Here is a 22,538-nt window from a genome sequence, read left to right on the forward strand (position 1 = left end):
CGGGCTTTAAGATATGGAATATTTTAGTCAGGAATGAAGAGAAAATCGTGGTTCATAAATATTTGTTAATATATTCAAAGTTCAGATTTAAAATAAACTGTAGGTATATTCCAATCGTTCAGCTACCTCCTTGAGATGTGACATCCTTTAAAAACATTAATTCAGCATCAAGTTTTTATATACGTCACTATTTTCCACTGCAGTGTGACGTCAACTTTCTGTAACAACTTGTACAAAATACAAATGGCAGAAAAAACTACCAATTTTTATGATTAAGTATTTAATAACTTTTGGAAAACAATGGAAATATTTAACAGTCCGTTAAACTAATCGCTAATTAACAATAAAATAATTAAAAACGTGTAAATAGCGACGGTATTGGCATAAAATGTTAGTCCCTTAATATTCAAACATAGATGTATACAAGCGTATGTTTGAATTTTTCGTAGTTTATAATTATGGAGAGAACAATTCAATCGTAAGGAGGTTTATTTAATTTAAATTGTAAAATAAGTCTAAGAAGCATCTTCGGTTAAGAAGTATAAGCTTACAGACAAAAAAAGAAAAGGAGGACTTGTGTCACCTTAGAGACTAACAAATTTATTTGAGCATAAACTCACGAAAGCTTATGCTCAGATAAATGTGTTAGTCTCTAAGGTGCCACAAGTCCTCCTTTTCTTTTTGCGAATACAGACTAACACGGCTGCTACTCTGAAACCACACACACACACACACACACACACACGTGTTACTTACAGGTGTTAACTTTTATAGTCGGGACATTGGAGTCTTCGAAAGGGGTAAGGAAATCACCGTAACCCATCGTGAAATGGGGAAAGGAAGAAAGATTCCCCCTTTTTTAAAAAAATGCTTTATTCGTTGGAATCGCTATAGCTGTTTTAGGGCATTGTTAAATTTCCTCTCGCTGTTTTTCTACACACAGCCCACGTTACCTGACATGAGGGCAGCTAAGGAGGAGTCTTCAAAGCTAAAGGAACAAGTAAAATTGACAGAGCTACCTAGATCCAACAGGACAGGCAGTCTTTGCAACAAAGACAGCTAGCCAGCTTGAAGTGGTCGTGTATTGCAGGTCAATAATGGAAAGTGGTCGCTGTGGAGGGATTATATAGGTAATAACTGGGATCTTCACATCATGAAGCTTTGAATATGAAAAGCAGCCATACCAACCTCTCTTGCATTTCACATGAATGCATGGAATCCTAGAAAACTCCCGGGAAAACTAACACTGAGGGTTAAAAGAGAAGACGTGCGTGTGAGAAAGGAGCTCATTGCCCCGGCCCCGTTTTATAATGAACGCTGGGGTGCCGAGGAAACCCCTTCCCAGGCGGCAGCAGAGAAGGAACCAGAGGACAATTTTGGCGCCTGCGCTGCAGGTGAGATCGTAGGCTCGAAGAGCCTTTGCATCCGCTGATTTTTCTCGCACGCCGGGATCTTACCCCCCTCGCGACTCCTCGGATGAAACCGTTCGACAGGACACGACCCCCGCTACTGCCGGCCCGGCCGAGCAGTCCGACTGTGGAGAGAAACACTGCGTGCAGGGGGGGCGGGGAGGGAGAAGGTGCTAGCTCCCCCCGACACACGGACTCCGGGTTCCTAACGTGAGGGCTCAGGAGGAATCTCCCGAACTAAAGAACAGGAGGACTTGTGGCACCTTCGAGACTAACCCGTCAAATAAACGGGTCGGTCTCTAGGGTGCCACAAGTCCTCCTGTTCTGTTTGCGGATACAGACTAACACGGCTGCTGCTCCGAAACTAAAGAAACATCTCTAAGGTTGGCAGCGTTACCTAGATCCCCTGGGCCAGCCCCGATCTTCCCAGCGGGAGCGGGCTCTGCGAGTGGGGAATTCGCCATCCCAGGAGAGCTTTCTCCTCGGAAATGCAACTTCCCGGGGGCATCCCGGCCGGTAACCACCTGGAGCGGACGGGATCTCCCTGAAGCCGAAGGGGCTGGATCGGGCGGGTCAGCCCGGGACAGGCCCACGCCGCGCGGCTCGGGCGGGACCTTGCGCATCCCCCCTCCCGTGGGGAGGGGCAGAAAGTTGGCTGCCTCGCTGGAAGCAGAGCCGGGTTGGCTGGAAGCAGGGAGGTGCCCGAAAGGCGGGAGTCCACCGGCTCTCACGTGGGGCCAGGCTTGGAGGGCGCCGTCGCGTCTGGTCCCTGCCAAGCGGGTGAGTTCCGAGGCAAAGCCAGGAGCGCCCCTCAGCCAGGTCCTGGACCCGGGCTCCACGTGGGGGAGGAGAGATGGGTGGGTGACTTGACCGGACCAGCCGCAGTGGCGCTGCCCCTCCCCCTCGTTTTCGGAAGAACCGCGGCAGCGGCGGATCTGGTTTTAATAGAGACCATCGCACCAAGCACCAGGCACGTCGGATCTGCCCGAAAATAAAGGACACCGAGCGCGGCGCGCGCGGGCTTCCCTCTCCCCCCCCCCCCCCCAGCCACACCGGCGCGGTTGAGTGAAATGGGCCAGCGGGGGAGGGGACCGTGGGGCTTCCAGCTCTGAGGGGCGATAAGAGTTCAAAAAGAGAACCCCCCCCCCCACACACGCCCCCTTTTCGATGTGGTTATCACAGGGCAATGGCAGAGCCGCGCGCTCGCTGCTTTTCTTCATTAGCGACCTGAGCAAAACTACGACGTCTTTTTAAAACCCGGTAAATCGAAGTTATCCTAAGAGCTCAGTTTTCACAGCGTTAAACGTGAGTTCTGGTTCAAATACACGGAGGTGGGAGGAGTGGAAGAGGGGATTAAAAGAAATCGGAAATGAGAAAAAAATTAAAACCAGAGAAGTTTTAGAAACATGACAAATTAGGAAACAGGCACCAGAGCTCCGGCCGTTTTGATGCCAAAGGAGTCCTGGGACAGCTTCATGAATACGTGTCTTTCTCCGTGTAATTAGCTCAACGAAAAAGCATGTTTTCTGGGGGGGGGGGGGGGAGAGCAAGTCGATGTTAAAGCAAGGGGCATCTTTCTAGCGCCTGAAATATGACCATGATCCTGGAATTCCCCCCGCCCTGGGTCTGCTTAAAAAAAGAAGTGGGTGTTTGTGGCCGATTGTTTGTGAATGAATTTTGGAAGGTTTTTGAGAGTTCCCAGCTGGCAACAGCTCTCTACCTTCCGCAAAACTTGAAAGGCTGATGTCCTTTGCAGGAAATGAATGAGTCGATAACATCTGACACCAGTGACCAGTCCGGTGACCCCAACCTTAATTCCAGTAATACTGGAGGCCTGGAAATCTCAGTAAAGACCACTTGCAAATCCCCCCCCCCCCTCTCCAACACGCGTAATTTACACAATCAGCATTTATTTTGTAATGTAGGAAATTCTTTGCAACTGTCTCTTATACTTGCATTCAGCTTTCTTTTGCTGTTTTCACACTCCTCCCTTTACTCTAATAAAAAAACATAATACTGTATTGCTTTAAAAAAAGTATCAAACTATCTGGAAACAAAGGACAGCTTCTCCATAAAAAACCCAACAACCTGGGTCAACTTATTTGTGTCCAGTATCAGTAAAAACCAAGAGTCTAGCCTCCATAGCATTTTTCAGTCAAATGCGGATAGAGGAGACCAATCTGAGAAAAAATACAGTCTCTTGTAACAGATACTATTTAAAAAAATCATATATATATAGATGCCTCCTGGTTTTGGTAGACATATCAAATAGTTGATAGATATTTTCATATATACACTACATTCGTTTTCAATCTTTTTGCAGAAAAACACTTTAAATATTTGTTCTCTCCAGCTGCCCTGCTTTTATTTTTCCATTGATTATATCAGAATTGAAATTATATATAATAGTTCATATATTTATAGTGTGTATATATATAGGAAATATTTAGTTTTTAAACTTCTACGTAGATAAAGTGAGTTGAATACTGATTTAACTTAGTAAAATAATTGCATTTATTAGGAAGTGGAAACGAAAAAAGGAATGGTTTATTGCACAAATGTGTAAAGGCAGGTCAGTGTAGGAAGTCGACCTCCACTGTTGAAATAACCTATAGGAAATTTACGGTTGAAGACTGCAAAGGAATTTCAGGATTTAGAGCTTCTGCTCCACTTGCCAGATTGCTTGTATTTTTACACTTTTGCCCACCCCCTTCTCTTTTTACCAAATGTTCAACTGGGCACCTTGTTATTTCAAACAGAAGTTAAAGACAAAGGAGAGCGATTTATACACTTTCCTGAAAAGCAACAAAAAGAGTAAACAGGCCTGTCAGAGCAAAGGGGTTTTGCTTAATTGGGCAGACTGAAATAGCAAGTGCTTTGAAATTTTATAAAACACAATTGTACAAGATCTGGGCGGATCACAGTTTGTTGTTTTGGCTTTTTATTTATTTATGTTTGTGTGCATGGGACTGGAGGGGTAATGCCAGAAAATAATCAGAAATAATTTAACCCAGTGTCCTCGGATTTTAACAAGGTATAACCTACCTTTTAAATGTTACAGGGGCAGAAGTGTCACCAAACCTCAGTTTATGATTGTGTAGTGCCCGTGAATAGGATGTTTACTGACAAGAAAAAATGGGCAATGTGATTTTATATTTTTCAGACCTACCCAAACATATACTGTATATTTATCCATGTTCTTCCCCAGGAAGAAAAGGAAGGAAATTGGCATTTTTGATTAGTATTTTTTCTTAACATTTTAAAACCTATTATTTGAAATACGTGGGACACGAAGTACAGTAGTAGAAATAACAGATTGTTCTTTCCTACTTGTATACCTGAGAGAGGTCTAATGCCTAGGGAATTCGTGAAGGAACACATGAAAGCTGTATCAAGCCAGTTAGATATTTTTTTTTCTTTTATGTGCTTGACTCTCCCACCCACTAGTAGTGGAGATTTAAAAGTGCAGTCTCCAGCCCAGCATTATTCCTCTTCTCTTTGTCTTCTTCCTCCTGGTTTTTTTTTTTCGTCTTCCTCCTCCCTAGCAAATCCTCCTTTTCTCTTTCAGCCTTTCCTCCTCCTGCTCCACCATGCTCCTGGAGAACAATCGCTGCTGATTGAGGTTCACTCTAATGCTAGGCTTGAAAACTGGGCTCTTATTTAGGAAGTCATTAATCACATCCCCTCCCCCGGAAAGAGATGGCGGAGAAACCTGTGAAGTGCAATCCCTCGCCCCGTCCCCCTCCAAAAATGTTTTGAAACGCTAAACCTCAACACATTCTGAACCATATTAAGGTGATATCGCGTTTCCGGTACACGTTTCTTTTGAATATGAAATAGTCATGTGAAACAAAGGGAGGAACACCAGCGATTCTCTGTGTATATGTTGAGCCCAAGTGTGCATATGTTTCTGCGTACAGTACATATAAAGTTTTCTTGGCAACCTAAGTAGGTTAAAATAAGGTGATCAGCGTGTTAAATTCCATGAAGCAGTCGAATTTTGGCTAACGTGTCTACAAGAAAATAAATACAGGGTTAAAAGGCAAAAATACAGTTATGATTCAAAGGTGTTTAAATGCCACTTTTATTAAGGAAGTAGCAAATATGTACATATTTTTTTGTACACACGGCAATGTGTGTAGTAAGGTGTGTATCTGTACAGAGTGCACATATGGTTATGCATGCATACATAGTATATGTGATCCTGTATACATATTTGTGTGTCTATTCACATAATATATCTCCTCCCTATAACAGTATATATAAATAATCTCAGTTGTATGTCTAGGGGTGGGATGTAACTCCATATGTAGCTATACGTGTATCTCTACACATATGTGTATATACACACGCGCACAGAAACCCCCAAAATACGTCATCTTGATTTCCCGTGAAGTGTGCAAAGTAGCTGTAAGACAAGTTCGTATTTGAATTTTCTTGTTCATTCATAAATTATTTTGGTGTGTCAGCCTAAGTTGAAATGGCGATTGGCTACTTCAGACTCTTGCCAACCCCTTAAGGATCTGATGTGAAATTAGTCGCAAGAAAGCATGTAATTGACAAAGTCACGTGTGCGTAGGGGGCCAGAAACTGAGGGAGAGAGAAGGGGAAAAATCAAAAGAGGGAAAGCACATTAGACCATGCGAGCTAAATTTGTGATCGTTCAAAATCAGGATGTTAGATTGATGCAGAAGACCACTTCGATCCAAAGGGAAAGTTTTCATCTCACGAGTTTGGAGCAGAGGGCCCGTGGGGCAACATGGCCGAAGGTTAATTTTCTTATTCTATTGTTTTTCTATTATTTTTCTCTCTCGCTCGCTCTTCCCCTCCCCCTCCTCCTCTTTATTAACCCCACTAGGCACCATTCTTTTTCTTTTTTTTAAATCGGATCGCGCAAAGGGGCTTTCTACAAACCTATTGTTACGGATTTCCAAAAATGTTCCGTACCGCCCACACCGATTCACACAACTTGAAAAGCTTTCATGGGGCTATTGTTTGAATTGTTCCTGTACGATTAAGCACAGTTTCAGTGGTGGGATGCGAAAACGTTTGTACACCTGTCCCCCCAACTTTTACTGAAAGTGATCCCAAGGGTGGCGGGGGGCGAGGGTGGATGCACGTTGGAAAACAGTACTGTATGTGCAATAACACGTTGTTGTGCAATCTGCCCCTTTTTTTGCTCATTCCCTCTCCACCCCCACCCGCGCTTTGCAAGAAGAGAATAATTTAGCTGAGCATTTCTGTTGGAAAATGGGATCGGTCCTACACCAGCAATATTCAAGTAAAGTATCGCGTTCTGTGGTGTAGTATGGCTGAAAGTCGGCGTGAAATGGAAAAATACACGTATATACAGAAACGTGGGCTGTTCCGGGAGACAGAGAGCAAGCGAGCATATGCTGGGTTTCCTCTCTGTTACCGTGGCTGCTTTTTGGGTTGTGTGCTTTTTGTAAATGGTTTTCTTTGCAGGGAAAAAAAAACGGGTTGATTTTGTAGTGTGTGGGGGTGGTTGTTTTTCTCCCCTCTGAGCAATCCCTTTGTACAAGGCAAAGGACGTTTACCAGAATTTAACTCTTTGCTTTGCATCGTGTGTGTGTGTGTGTGTGTTTTTTCCCCCCTCCTCAGCAGGGGCGAGTAAAGGTGGAGACGAGCCCGGGAAGTTGCCAGAGCAGGAAGAGGAGGAATCTCAGGTTTTGCACGGAACAGGCCATTGCAAGTGGTTCAACGTGCGAATGGGATTCGGGTTCATCTCCATGATCAACCGGGAAGGAAACCCTTTGGAGTCTCCAGTTGATGTTTTTGTACACCAAGTAAGACCAACTTTTGTCTCCCATCTTCTCCCCCACCCACCCCCCTTTTTTGGGGGGGGGTTGAGTTCAATGGTGATCGAGTTACACTGGAAGGGAAACAATCAATCTATCGTTCTAAATATTTAAATGCATCTGTATATATGTAATAAAAACTACTCTAAGAAGGGGTTCTATCTACATCAGCCCATTAAAACTCAAATAAGATCAGCATCCATGGTGGATTGTGCAAAAGGATATTTTATCTCTTCACAATGCAAGAGTACATTGGGGTACAAACTTTTCTTTTTGAATTTTTTTTTTAAATAATCTCATATCCTGTTTTTAATAAGGTTTAAGCTTTTCAACTATGTCATCTGCTCAGGAGCAGATAGGTCCTTCCGTGCAAAGGTGATTAAAAAAATATACACAGAAAAGGAGAAATAAATATATTCACCAATTAGGTCTGCTGTGAACAAATTTTTTTTTGTAACACTCTTCTTGTAGAATTAGACATTTTTTTAAAAGTAGTTGGTGAAAAGTAAATGTAATTAATAGGTTTATTTTGCAATGATACAGACATGAAAACATCCCTCTGATAATACATGACTCATCAAACTCTATGTGTGTGTGTGTTGTGTGTTTGTTTTAAAAATCTCTTTTGGAAAACATGTCTAGTAAATAAGGACTAAGGACACTGTCTCTTTAAAGACACTGAACATAAAGACGTGTCCATTGTTTATATTTTTAACATATCTAACTGGTATCTAGAGCCTTATTTTGTACATGGAAACTCTAAGACGAATGTCTTCATTTGAAAAAGTTTCAGCTGCAAGAAATGTTAATCAGGAACTTTAGAAAACTTCTTCCAAGGTTATTGATGTGATTTGTGAGAAACCAGTGTACCTAGATCTCCCACATGCTTGTATTAGTCCCAAATTGCAAGAATGACATTTTGAATTTCATCACCCTTCTCAAAAATGCCGAGTTGATCAGAGAAAAAGAGAACAATATCTGCAAAGTAAAGAGATTGTTTCAGGCTGGCTTATGGCCATGTCAGGAAAGCTAAAGGCATCTTAACTTTTCACGTTGTTGTCCATTTCCTATGACGTTTACAGTGATTTGGGGGAGGTTTTGTTACATGATATTCTATCTTGATGGTCTAGTTTTATTCCATATATTATTGTACGTTCGGGCTCATTTTCACCTTTCACGTTTAAGGAATATATACTTAGGATGAAGCTGATAGGAGATAACTGAAACAAGAAACAATTCTTGCTGGTGTGTTGCTTTGCTTTGTGGTGATGTTTGGGTAGATTTTTTACCTTATTGTGATATGTCTACTCATCCATATTGTCTGTTTGTTTGTGGAATTAAGTATAACTGTGAAATGAAATAGAGCTTTTATTTTTAATGTACAAGGAATACTTTGTTTTTACATTCCTATACTTCCTGCTTCGCACTGTCAGGCATGGATGAAGCAGCTCCTTTGCTGGGGCTTTTCATGAGACTGAATTACTGAAATCATTGTCAAATCTGATTGCTATCAGTTTCCTTGCCTTTTTCCCCCTCTGAACTGTCTTTAGGTCATTAATTGCTCTTTGTGATTACATAAATGTATTTTAAAGATGAAAGAAAGTAAAAAGTCCTCTCTGTCTAATACCCTGGCATATTTTGTTCTCTTTGCTCCTCTAATATTAAAAACCAAGTGTTTAAAGGATAGCAAATGGATTAATAAAATAAAATATTTGAAAACAGTATTCTTAGAACTGTGTAACTGCAGAAAAATGTTAAGTGATCATATTATGTGTAGGACTTTGCTATTGATACACACTTTAAAGTAAGTCGTGTAATTTACTTACACAATAGAAAATATTCATAGAAAGTCAAAAGATAATCTAATAAAATTGTAGGAAATGTTGAAGCCAGTTTGTCTTTTGTGTCACATAGAATATGGGGACATTTAATAAGCCAATAAGTGAGTTATGCAAGAGGAAATCATTTCAAGTGTAAATATTTGTAGATACTGAACTAATCTACATGTCATAAATATTTGCATGGATTTACAGATTTCTGCTAGTACACAATACTATAAAAGATAGTATAGCTAATTGGTTTAAACTGTGAACCTCATTAATAATTTTGGATTTTTCTCAAATATATGTCTTAATGCACTAATTTATCAGTGGTTCATAATTAATTGCTCTCATTACACCAAAGAAAATATTTTAATATATCCCACTTTGTTTTTTCTTAGTGAAATATTCATTAAATACAGGGCTTATAGTGACATTAGTCTCTTCTCTCTCCCAAAGGTTTAATATAATGGGGGGCATTATAAAAGGAGCAATGCCTAACTCGGGTTGAGTTTGAATTTCACATACTTCATTATTACAGAATAATTGTGCTACTTGGCTAGCTGATTTGAAGGTGACAGTAGCCACTGGTGGATAGATGGCCACAACAACATAAGGCCCTTTTAAAATCTGAAATGTTATACAAAGAAGAGATTGCATGCTGTTAAAATAGAGTCTGGTATCTGTACATTCCATATCCTCCAAAGCTGTACTCATACAATTAGTTCTTAATCATTTGACTATTGAAGTCAGAAGGATTGTTCATGTGAGAAAGGGTTTGCAATCATATTATGAATTTGTCAGGATAACTATTGCTGTATATTATTTTAGAACTAGTGTGTCTTCTACTACAGCACATACTTATGTACAGACTTTTTATATGTACATACAACTAGACTTTTTAGATAATATGTATCAGAGAATCCTACAAATTAAGAATACGAAAAACCCACTACATAATTTAGTACCTATACAGGATTGCTTATGCAGGATTGTTCCCTACAAATACACTTTCAGTATTTCGTCTAGCTGAGCTTTAAATATTCCAAATGATAGGGTTTTCCACCCCCTTCACTTGAGAAATTGTTCAAAGCCTAAGAGATTTTGCTGTCAGGAAGACTTTCCTGATATTCAATCCAAATTCCCTTTAATGATTTCATCCTATTATACCCACTTCTATTTACTTGTAACACTGTAAATAATTTATCTCCCTCTGTAATGTTTACACCCCTCAATTATGTGTGCACTATAATCATGTTTTCCCTTTGTCATTGCTTAACTAAGCTGTGCATATTTAGGTCTTTTTTAGAGCCATACTTCTTTAAGTCAATGGAAGTTCTGTGCATGGAACAGCTGCAGTATTGAGCCTTTAACTCTTCTTTTTAAGTTATTCCCTTCCGCACTCTGATTTTGATTGATCTTCTCTGAACTACCTTCGGCTTGTCATTATCTTTCTGGTAATGAGGTACTCAGAGCCAAACACATTATTTCAGATGGAAACATACCAGAGGTCTCTCTATATTTATATATTATAATTAAAGTAGAGTACATTTGTAAACATTTACACTCAAGTCGTTTTCAGCTTTGGTTTGCATATGCCTGTCCATGTATTCAGCATCTTCATGTTGATCTTTTGTTTGAGCTATTCATTATTTCCAGAAGGATGCTATAGAATAGTTAACCTGTTTGTTTCTGAATCACTCTTTACTCAAATTGCATTAATGGGACTATCATTTATTTTTATAAGAGTAAAAATAATGGGCCAAATTCTGCATAGTGTAACTGTATTGACTTCAACAGAGTTGTACCATACTGGATTTGGCTCAGTATTGTTATTCTCCACACCTTAAATTCCACATTAGCTACTTTATAATAGATCCTGTCTTTAGTGGGAGATGCTTGTATTTATCAGAGGGCAGAGCTGGGCCTAATGAGTGTGCAATGATAGAAACTTCTTGTGATTCTACATAAGTTTAAGTACAGCAGTATAAAAGGTCTACAGTTCTGTAAACTAAAAGGGATTATATATGAGGTTTTAGCCCCAAGATCACAGTAAAAGGGTTGTTGCTTGAAGTTAGTTTAACTGCTGAGATGTTTGTATATAACATTTTTTTAACCAAGGGGGAGGGGTGAACTCTGACCCAATGTAAGTCCCTTCCAGCTCTAATTATTCTATGGTTTACCTTGGGAAGAAGGTTTAACTTTGAAAATGCTTAACAAGATTGTTTATGTGGTCACACAAAAAAGAGCAGTTTTTGTTGGTTTTAAATGTAAATAGATGCAATTTATAAGTGTTTATTACACATAAAAACTTCATAACCTTGTGTTCTATTTCTGAATTTTAAGATCCTTGCCTAGGTGGATTTGTTTAGAAGATGCAGATAGTGGGGATGTCCTATATTAGAGTCTGGTCCTGCAGTCCAAAATTATTGCCATAATGGGATTGATTTTTTGCATAAGGATTTTGGGACCTGAAACAGGATGCTTTCTACATCTGTATTTAAAGGTCCAGCATTAGCTAAAAACACACATTTCCATCTGAAACTTGTTTTACCTACTATTGTTACACTTAAGTCTACTGAAACTGGAATAAATCTGAAGATTTTTTGTTTTGTTTTGTTTTGTTTTTCAGTTACTTCGTGCAATTGACCTCATTTTGTATATAGTAAATTGCACTCTTTCCCTTGTTTTAGTGGGTCTTTCACACAACACTGGAAAGTGATAGAGAGAAAAAAAGCATCAACAATAATATACAATGTAATTTTAAAACAAAAGAAACAAAATATTGATTGGGGAATTTAAGGACAGATATAATACCCCAAATAGAATCTGTTTTCAGCTATTGTTTTTAATCACTAGATTTTAAGTTGATTGTCTCTTTAAGATTAGGCACCTGATCATGAATTTCTTTTGTATCCAAAGCTGCTACTGATGTCAACTAGGGAAAGCAAAGTTTTATTGGTACAAGAAATGCAGGACTTGGCATAGTGTATTACATTTAATATCTAATGTCCCTGATATCAGGGACTAGATCTTCTGTGTGTGTGTGTGGGGGGGGGAAGGTACATCTAGTGATCTAGTATGTCTCTTTCTTATGATGATCAGGACTTGAAAAAGCTTGTACACAGTGACTTGAAATTTTGATGAGCAAGAGCGGTGAATGGCAGACTGTTTTCCCCTGCTGCGTGCAACATAGCAGTTCCACTTTGGAGTACAGCAGTCTCTGTGTGAGGCCTGCTGCTCCTAACCTGGCTCCCTGAACTGTTGTTTGGGGGCAGACAAACCCAAACCCCAATCTAAATAAAAATGGATGGAAGAGACTTGAGGAGCCAGGAGAGAGAAGCCTGTAGGTGAGCAAGTGAGGAGTAAAATGTGTGTCTGTTGGCAGCAAGGAAATCAGAGGGAACAGGCTTGAACTCAGATCTGCAATAAAATATCTGGGCCCAGCTATTGGTACTGAGACTTGCTCAGGGGCCTGAGCCCATTCCCATTCATTGGGAATCTAGGCAGTGGCTTGCAGGGCCAACATGGAATGGTCATGTGGGAGGATTCCAGGAGAAGCAGCAGAGTGGATACCTGATGAGGGATTCCTGGGGTGGAGAGCGGCTTCCTTCAAACTCGGGGTCCGGAGTGTATAGGTTGGATGTTTGGAAACAGCTTTAAATTGCTGGGTGGAGGGATTTGTGGTGGTGTTTTAGTTCTGGTAAACCACAAAAAAATCTTAATGAGTGTTTACAACAGCGGCGTATTAATGCCTAGGCTGACAAATTTGCAGGGACGGCAAATTTATAACAGCAACCAGAGGCTGCTTCCTGCAGCGCTGGTTTGCGCCCTCCGCACCCAGCACCACCCCAACTCCACACCTTCCCTGCCCCCTCCCTGCCCCTATTGGTCCCCTTCCCCAAATCCCCGCCCCAGTCCCGCCTCCTCTCCTGACCGCACCGCATTCCCCCTTCATCCCCTCTCCTTTGCGAAGCTGGTTCGCGAACAAGCAATGGCAGGGAGCAGGGAGAAACAGGACCCGGATGCACGCTCAGGGGAGGAGGCGGAGGCAGAGTGGACGTGAGCTGGAGTGCGGTGTGGGGGCGGCAGTTATTTCAGGGCCTGGGGCGGCAAAATCTTTAATCCGCCACTGGTTTACAATATGATTCACATTTAACTGAATCAGCCTCTCCTTTGAGAATCCTAGGAAGGGAGTCTTCATCTGTGATAAATGCCTCTGAACAGAATCTATTTATATTTAAAGCTAATATCTTCGTGCATTTTTAATCTGAAGACACATGCAGTATGGGATTCCATTGAAAGCAGTGGAAAGACTCCCATTGACGTGAATGGAGTTGGATCAGCTCCTGTCATGCTAAGCAATTGTAAATATTATTTTTTTCCAGACATAAATCACAAATTGTTACACCTTCAGGGGACCTACAATTGGTCACTATTGGTCCAATTATTTGGGACCAAATGCTCCCTTGCATGAGCAAAGGAAAATGCAAGTCTACAGATTCTTCTCCAGAACATACTTCTCCCTTCTTCCAATTCTGAGGAAGTCTTGCATGAGCTTGGGAGCATGGAAGGAGGAGGACATTCTGTTTGGAACACTTTTTACCCTTCATACAGAGAGAGTATCCAAGCAGATATATGTGCCTACATTAAAAGAAAATCAACTTGGAAATTTTTGTTGTTCATTATTTGTCCTGAGGTAGCACCAGGAAGCCCCAGTTAGGGATCAGGGCTCCATTATGTACATTCTACATTCACCTAGTGAAAAGACAACCTTGCCTCAGAGAGCTTACAATCTAAGTAAATCACATTGGTGTGAAAATTTTGTTCCTAATACAATTACTGTAAATGAAAAAATATTTTTCTTTTTTAAGTTTACTTACTTTGTGTTTTGACAGCAGATTGTTTAGAATCTGTTTCCCCTGTATAGCCAGTCAGGATGACACCAGTGAAGGCAAGGTCAGACCTTTAGATAGGCTGAGATTCTCAAAGGTGTTTAGACACCTAACTCCCATAGACTCCAATGGAGCTTAAATACCTTTGAGGCTCTTGATCTTACTCGTTTTCTGAAAAGCCCATTATAAATATCAACAAGAGAGCAGAAGAACATTTATAACATTTCTTAAGGGAATCTAAACAAAATAGGTCTGCCATTTAAAGGATGATTTTCCAGAAACTGGAATTTCTAAAAATGAGTTAATTGAATTATCAATTATGTAATTCAATTGACAGTAATCCTTTCAAGTTTTTCAAGGGTTATTCACTCAGGTCAGGTCTACACAATAAACTTTTACTAGTATCATAATATCAGTGAGGGCTGTGTTTCTTTAAACATTTTTCTACTGTCAAGAAGCCCCACAGTATACACAATTATACCCATAAAATAGTTAATTTTGCAGGTATAGTTTAATTCATTTGCGAAATGGGTATAAGCAATTCTGGCAACATTGTTTGCCAGTATAAGCCGCATCTCCACTAGGGGAAGGCCAGTATAGCTATTGTGGCAATCTAGTCTAGGGAAGACCTAATCAGGTTCCAGGGTGACACCACTGCACGCTGCCTTTCCTCTTCCCTACAGACAGAGTAGGTTTTTTTTTTTTCTTCCATAGATGCAAAATGCTAGGACTGTGGGAGCATAGCTCCAGTTGAGGATGGAGAGCCAGAGTTAGTAGTGCTAACTTTTAAAAGGGTTCCTCTGGATCCTGGAGATCAATACAGTAGGAGAGATTGCATCCCTGTCTCCTACAAGATCCTCTCACCACAGAGGAAAACTTTGAGGAAATTCCACTAAAGAGTTTCTTGGCCCTTCATATTCCATCCTTTGGGTGGATACTCAGGATGGTAGAATCCAGCCCAACTCTGACATATCTCTGAGTGTCTGTACTATCAGCCCTAAACTGTGGCATTTTAATGGATAAATTAAACATATTTTGCTATTGCTTTAAAACATTTTAAATATGGATTATTGTAATAATGGGAGTTTCTAGATTATCCAGGATTAAAAAATAATAGTTATGTGTATTCTGATTCAATTTAGCTGGTAATACAAGAAAGTTGTCACTAAATCTGTGAAATATTTATTAATTAGTATGGAGAACATAACTTTTGAGTTATTGATCACATTTAGTTCTATGATCATCTCATTTCACAAAAAGATTTATTTTAAAACATCTCATTCTAATGAATAACTTAAATTATTTCTCCTACAACTGTATAAATATTAGTGAAAAACAGAATGTAGCAATATTATATTTTCATATTTTAAATATTTTTACCACAATTATAACAATATATTAATAGTTTAGAGCTTTGCCTGTATTTTTTGTATATTTTCCAATTAAATGTTAGTGTTTAAGTTGTTATAATTTCAAAAATATGACTTTATGAAATGACAAGTTTATAATTTGTAGTGTAGTCATTTCCTTTGAGTTAGTTTAAAAAATTCTCTTTTGAAAATATCCTTGTTTCAGTTGCTTTTTATCTATTATTTATTAATTAGGATATTTGTCTTGTAAGAATCACTGAGAAAAGACATAATCAACATTAATTTGGAGTATATGGAGTTGGCTCAAAAAAACCTGAAAATTCCTTTATTGTTTTTATGGAATGTATACAGCTTTATTAGAAAATATTGAATATTATTGTAAGAATAATTATTCTAATGGGTGTGTATTTTTAATCAGTGAAGCCATCAAAGAAATATTTTCCCAATTGAGGTCCTCTATTAATGAGTCACAGTAATTTATAGATACACAGCTTTATTTTTCTATTATAATCTTATTATAGTACCACTTGAGGCTCCTTTACCATTTCTGTTATAACTTCCTATTGTTCATGGTTATATCAATTCAAACTAGAAAATAATGAGTTGAATGAATCATTAACACATCTCTTCTTATTTCTACATGTCGTCTTTTTTTTTAAACTGCCATAAACAATGAGGTCAAGAAATCACATAGATCTATGTCAAAGGGACTGAGCTGAATCACTGAGAGAAATTCAGGCCTATTATACATAAATCATTCCACATTATTTTTCTTAGATATTGCAGGGCTAAATTCTGTCCACTTGTCTTACATGGGCAGTCCCCTTGACTTTTGAAACCCATTCAATACCTACACCCAACATGGTGGATTAGGAATGGATTTTAAGCCTACCCTCTGAATTTTCTTGCTGTTATGGATTTTATTCAAATCCTTTGGTTTGGTCATCACGAAAAAGTTAGGTGGACGTTAGGCAACGTCACTCAGGGATGTGAAAAATCCAACACCTTTGAGTGGTGTAATTAAGCCAACGTAACTCCTGGTGTAGACAGGGCTGAGACCATGGAAGAATTCATCCATCAACCTAGTTACCGCTTCTTGGAGAGGTGGATTACTTATGCCAATGGAAAAGCCTCTCCTGGTGGCATAGATAGTGTCTGCACTGAAGCGCTACCACGGTGCTGCTGTAGCATTTCCAGGGTAGTTTCCTTAATGTTATTTAATCATAGCTTTCTTGTGGTTTAAAGATAGTGAACTGTAGTCTGTCCTGATATAGTCCCTGTGAGGTACATAAAGTGTAAATTAGCATTGAGTTTGGTCCAGTGTCTTTAATTCAAATCTGTTTACTTGTCCTTAAAATTATATAATATAAGATGTTGTAGATCACAAGTTCATGGACCAGACTGATCATGTAACTTTTATATCATGTTTACTATGTACTATTTTCTAGTACAATATATGTGTGGTATGTGCTATCTCATATGACTAATCTGTCAGTAGACCGCTAATCTGCCAATCTTCTTTGATACATTAAAATGTGCAAAGCTCCCATGCTGATAAGGCATTTTTAGTTTTTTCTGTTGAAAAATTACTTATGCTCAGAGCATCCTTTCCCACAGGAAGGAAGGATGTCAGAAGAAATTTGTGTGATGATCCCCAAATGGAATGACACCCTCCACCCCACACATACACATCCTGTTGATGGGTGGAGTTTGCCCCTCCAGTGGGAAATGCTATGACAATTGCCGCAAACTTACAGGTTGAACCATGGTGGAGGCCCTGTGCCTCCACACCAGATTTGAGTATTGTGCTTAATATAGTATGTTACAGTATGAATGGATATGTATTTTTATGAAAACATAAAAAGAAAAGTACTTGTGGCACCTTAGAGACTAACAAATTTATTAGAGCATAAGTCTTCGTGAGCTACAGCTCACTTCATCGGATGCATTTCCATATGAAAACATATGTACATAGATCTCTGCATGGTTTTCTGTATGTTAGTAAGTATATTTTAAACTGCCATTTAAAAAATATTTCTGCAAATTGAACTTTAATATGCTAATGGAAAAGTCAACGGATGTTATTTTGTAATTCTGCAAAAAAATTTGAGCACAAAAACTTTTTTTTTTAAATAAATTAATTGGTACATTGTTTTTCACAGAGTGTAAAACTCTTTAGGAAAAATCAGTCCTCCTGGACATGTTTTCCTCAAAGAAATCAATACCTTTAGAAATAGCATATCATTTTATAGGGAAGGATTTTTTTTGTATTACAGCAGTTTAATTTTTAGTTATATGTTTTAAAAAGTATGTAGAAAGGAGTGTTTAAATATTACTGTTGTTTATTTTTAAGGAAAACAGACCATACCATTCAGTGCTTGTCATGCTTGTGTCTACCGGTTTAATCTTGCAGATTTAGTCACATGGGTAGCCCAGCTCATTTGGGTTGACCCATTAAATTGAGGACTATTTCTTTGCATAAAGATTTCTAGGACCAGGTTCTAATACAGCAGCATTTTAAACACTAGCCTTTGGAAAAGCAAAATTAATTCTTATGAGAATTTTTAACCTTCTGACTTTTCAATAGTATGTCTAATGTTTTAAATTGTAGACTGATCAGTCTGTTTCTCTTTTTTAATAAGACTATGATTAGAATAATTCTATGTAGGTATCAGTACTGAAAACAGTTCGTATTTGTGTTCAAAATGATGTAGTGCTTATGTATTCATATCTGTTTTTTACAGTGCCTGTTTCACTTAGTATTGTTTGTTTAGTTCACTGTATAACTGGTATATGCACATTTTTCAATAGGGAAAAATGTGAGAGCTAAGCACTATTGAGCTCATTAGATCCACTGTGAAATATAGCTATAATATGTTATATTCTCTTGAGAAATATTGAGCTAATCAACATGAAATGATTGCCTTCTGGTGTATCATGATATCATTATTTTCTAGAGAGATTAATATAGTCCACTTGTTAAATGATTACAAAATTTGAAATAATTTTCTAAAACAAAAATGACTAACGCATCTTAATATGACTTTTTTCCATAATTAAAACTATCTATTGAAGGTCCAAGACATTTTAGTTAGACTTTAAGGGCCCCATCTTGTTGAAATCAAAAAGGGTAAAATCCAGGCTTCTTTAAAATAGTGGCACAAATACATTTACTTCAGTGGGGCCAGGATTTCACCCAAGGATTTTTTACAGTGACTTCAGTGAGGAAAATGAAGCCTTAAAACACAAGTTTCCTATCAAGTAAGCATTTAGGTTTCTTTATATATGGGGGGTGATTACTCAGTATAGCTCTGTCTATTTCCAGTGGGAGTTTAGTATACCAAGCCCCTCACTTCCTTTAAGTAGCATAATGAAAAGAAAATTAATTGTGTAGCCATTTCATTTGCATGAACATAAGGTTTTATTTATATATATATACATGTAGCACATTTAGCTGTGCATGTGCATTGAAGGTAGTGTATGACCCCCTCATGTTTACATTTTATGTGAGAGAAATTGCTCCATTGGCTTCCTTTGTTTTGTTCCACCAGGTTCTTAATGGTTAATTTGAATGCAGCTTCACCTTTGTGGGTATGTTCATTTGAAATTCTTAGGGTTTCAAATAGACAATAAATATTCTCAAGTCAGCTGCCTTTGAAATAATCTAGAGCAGAATATAGATTTATAAAAATCTACATTTTCAGAGAAAGAATCCTGTTAATATTTTGTTGTGAGACTAATATATTTACTATCTGTTGTTTGTATAACTTTTTTCTCCTACACTGTGTATTTAATTTGGAGTATACAACTCATTATTAGGCACTTCTATGAGGCACAGTTGCATCACTGCCAAATTGTAGAAAATGATAGAAAGATAGCTATTCTCTTAATCTCTGTGGAAGAAGATTATCAAGTAACATTCAGAACTATGGCTGAATTTGCTTGTTAGAAGATACTAAATATAACATTACTGTAGTAAAAAAAGAGTTTTGACACATTTATTAAAGAAAATATTTTCTTTGTCGATAACACTTGTTCATTTGTTGAACTGTCTAGTTTCCATGAAGCAAATGGTGAGAAACAGTAGTAAGAGATCTATACAAAGCTTTCCAGCCATATTTATAATATCAATTTTTACCTTAAAAATCACAGTAGAATTGTATTTGTCCAAAAGCTAGTAAAATAAATCCAAGTGATAGCCAAAATGCTAAAATAAACCATCTTAAACATTACTGATCTGAATTGCTTAATATAAAAATTATGTGTGTATTAAATGTTTATTTTTTAAAAGAATAGGAGCAGCATCTTTGCATCTTTCAAAGCCTCACTGAAGGAATATGTCTAACCATCTTTGCTATTTGTAGTTTTTGATCATGCAGCATGCTGTGTAAAGTAATTGAAGAGACCATACTTATTTTCAGATGGATTTTATATTGGTCAGTGCCATTTCATGACCATTGCATTCTCAAAGCAATATAACTACTTTTGGTCCATTACTGATTGTAGATACTCTGGGCCTGAATCTCCACTTACACTTTTTTTATGGGTTTCAGAGTAGCAGCCGTGTTAGTCTGTATTCGCAAAAAGAAAAGGAGTACTTGTGGCACCTTAGAGACTAACAAATTTATTAGAGCATAAGCTTTCGTGAGCTACAGCTCACTTCAGTCATAGCTCTGGTGATTGCAATGGAGTACTACACAGATAAGTTTCAGAGTAGCAGCCGTGTTAGTCTGTATTCGCAAAAAGAAAAGGAGTACTTGTGGCACCTTAGAGACTAACAAATTTATTAGAGCATAAGCTTTCGTGAGCTACAGCTCACTTCATCGGATGCATTTGGTGGAAAAAACAGGAGAGATTTATATATACACACACACACAGAACATGAAACAATGGGTTTATCATACACACTGTAAGGAGAGTGATCACTTAAGATAAGCCATCACCAACAGTAGGGGGGGGAAAGGAGGAAAACCTTTCATGGTGACAAGCAGGTAGGCTAATTCCAGCAGTTAACAAGAATATCAGAGGAACAGTGGGGGGTGGGGTGGGAGGGAGAAATACCATGGGGAAATAAAAGAAAAGGAGTACTTGTGGCACCTTAGAGACTAACAAATTTATTAGAGCATAAGCTTTCGTGAGCTACAGCTCACTTCATCGGATGCATGAAGTGAGCTGTAGCTCACGAAAGCTTATGCTCTAATAAATTTGTTAGTCTCTAAGGTGCCACAAGTACTCCTTTTCTTTTTGAGAATACAGACTAACACGGCTGCTACTCTGAAACATGGGGAAATAGTTTTACTTTGTGTAATGACTCATCCATTCCCAGTCTCTATTCAAGCCTAAGTTAATTGTATCCAGTTTGCAAATTAATTCCAATTCAGCAGTCTCTCGTTGGAGTCTGTTTTTGAAGCTTTTTTGTTGAAGTATAGCCACTCTTAGGTCTGTGACAGACCAGTCCTTGCTTACAGACAGCCCCCCAATCTGAAGCAAATACTCACCAGCAACCACACACCACACAACAGAACCACTAACCCAGGAACCTATCCTTGCAACAAAGCCCGTTGCCAACTCTGTCCACATATCTAATCAGGGGATACCATCATAGGGCCTAATCACATCAGCCACACTATCAGAGGCTCGTTCACCTGCGCATCTACCAATGTGATATATGCCATCATGTGCCAGCAATGCCCCTCTGCCATGTACATTGGCCAAACTGGACAGTCTCTACGTAAAAGAATGAATGGACACAAATCAGACGTCAAGAATTATAACATTCAAAAACCAGTTGGAGAACACTTCAATCTCTCTGGTCACTCGATCACAGACCTAAGAGTGGCTATACTTCAACAAAAAAGCTTCAAAAACAGACTCCAACGAGAGACTGCTGAATTGGAATTAATTTGCAAACTGGATACAATTAACTTAGGCTTGAATAGAGACTGGGAATGGATGAGTCATTACACAAAGTAAAACTATTTCCCCATGGTATTTCTCCCTCCCACCCCACCCCCCACTGTTCCTCTGATATTCTTGTTAACTGCTGGAATTAGCCTACCTGCTTGTCACCATGAAAGGTTTTCCTCCTTTCCCCCCCCTGCTGTTGGTGATGGCTTATCTTAAGTGATCACTCTCCTTACAGTGTGTATGATAAACCCATTGTTTCATGTTCTGTGTGTGTGTGTATATATAAATCTCTCCTCTGTTTTTTCCACCAAATGCATCCGATGAAGTGAGCTGTAGCTCACGAAAGCTTATGCTCTAATAAATTTGTTAGTCTCTAAGGTGCCACAAGTACTCCTTTTCTTTTTACACAGATAAGTGTGGAGCATCAGACCCTCTGTTTTCACCCTCTGGCTTCTTACACAGATCTCTCTATGATTTCCTTGATCTAAATGTTTTATTTATTCCTCATTCATTGTATGATATTCATTTTCAAGTAGTACATGTTTCTTTAGCCTATATCAAACTGGCTTTGTTTCCTGCTGCCTTTATAATAAGGGTGCTGCAATCTAAGCAGGTTAAATGCTGTAGTAACTCCATTGGTTCAAAAGGATATTTGAATTGAATTACTTTAAGAATAGTTTCCACTTAAGCATATTTTTCTCCAAAGATGTCATTTTTGAACTGTACGGATAATAGCTGATTATTACTAAAACTAACATAATGAACAGAACACCTGGAATCCTTTTTTCAGCTCTTCAATGTTTCTTTTTAAAATATTGATTAAATGACATGATTGATTCAAAGACACAATCAGTCTAATCCCGCTCTTGTTCAAGTTAGTGGCAAAACCATTGACTGCAGAGGAAGCAGGATTGGGTCCTTAATTTGACTTTTTAAAATGAATGATTTAAAAAGGAATAGTTTTGCATGAACCATGAGTCAGTTTAAGGTTTTAACTAGAAGAAAGAGTCACTCATTTTAAAAGTAGGCATATAATATGTTGCAGTTTTCTAACAGATATAATACACCTGGGCGTTCAATGAACTTAAATAAATTCAGTATGATTTTTTGTGTGTAAGAACAGAGTAATTCAGAGGTTAAGTTGTAAACAGAGTCTGCATGCAGATGCATTTGGATGTGTGCCTCCTTAACAGTTTCCTCCCCCACTCCATTGAAGAATTCTGAATGGTGAGGAATTTGCACCCTTTTGGCTCAGGTTGCAGGCTTTCTTGATCAAACCAGAGAAGCCAGGGTCAGGGGCGGGCTATTCATTGCCTAT

General features: G+C 38.6%; 1 protein-coding gene across 1 annotated transcript in view; it reads left to right on the plus strand.

Moving 5' to 3' along the window:
* Positions 1-959: 959 nt before the first annotated feature.
* The window catches only part of LIN28B (lin-28 homolog B), a 127,146-nt gene continuing 105,567 nt past the window's right edge, over positions 960-22,538 (plus strand). The window contains exons 1-2 of the mRNA XM_038395374.2: positions 960-1,394; positions 7,032-7,216. Of these exons, the coding sequence (XP_038251302.1) occupies positions 1,205-1,394; positions 7,032-7,216 (375 nt within the window). The 5' untranslated portion in view covers positions 960-1,204. The remainder of the gene's footprint in view (positions 1,395-7,031; positions 7,217-22,538) is intronic.

Source organism: Dermochelys coriacea, chromosome 3 (assembly GCF_009764565.3).
Source record: "Dermochelys coriacea isolate rDerCor1 chromosome 3, rDerCor1.pri.v4, whole genome shotgun sequence".
Lineage (NCBI taxonomy): Eukaryota > Metazoa > Chordata > Testudines > Dermochelyidae > Dermochelys > Dermochelys coriacea.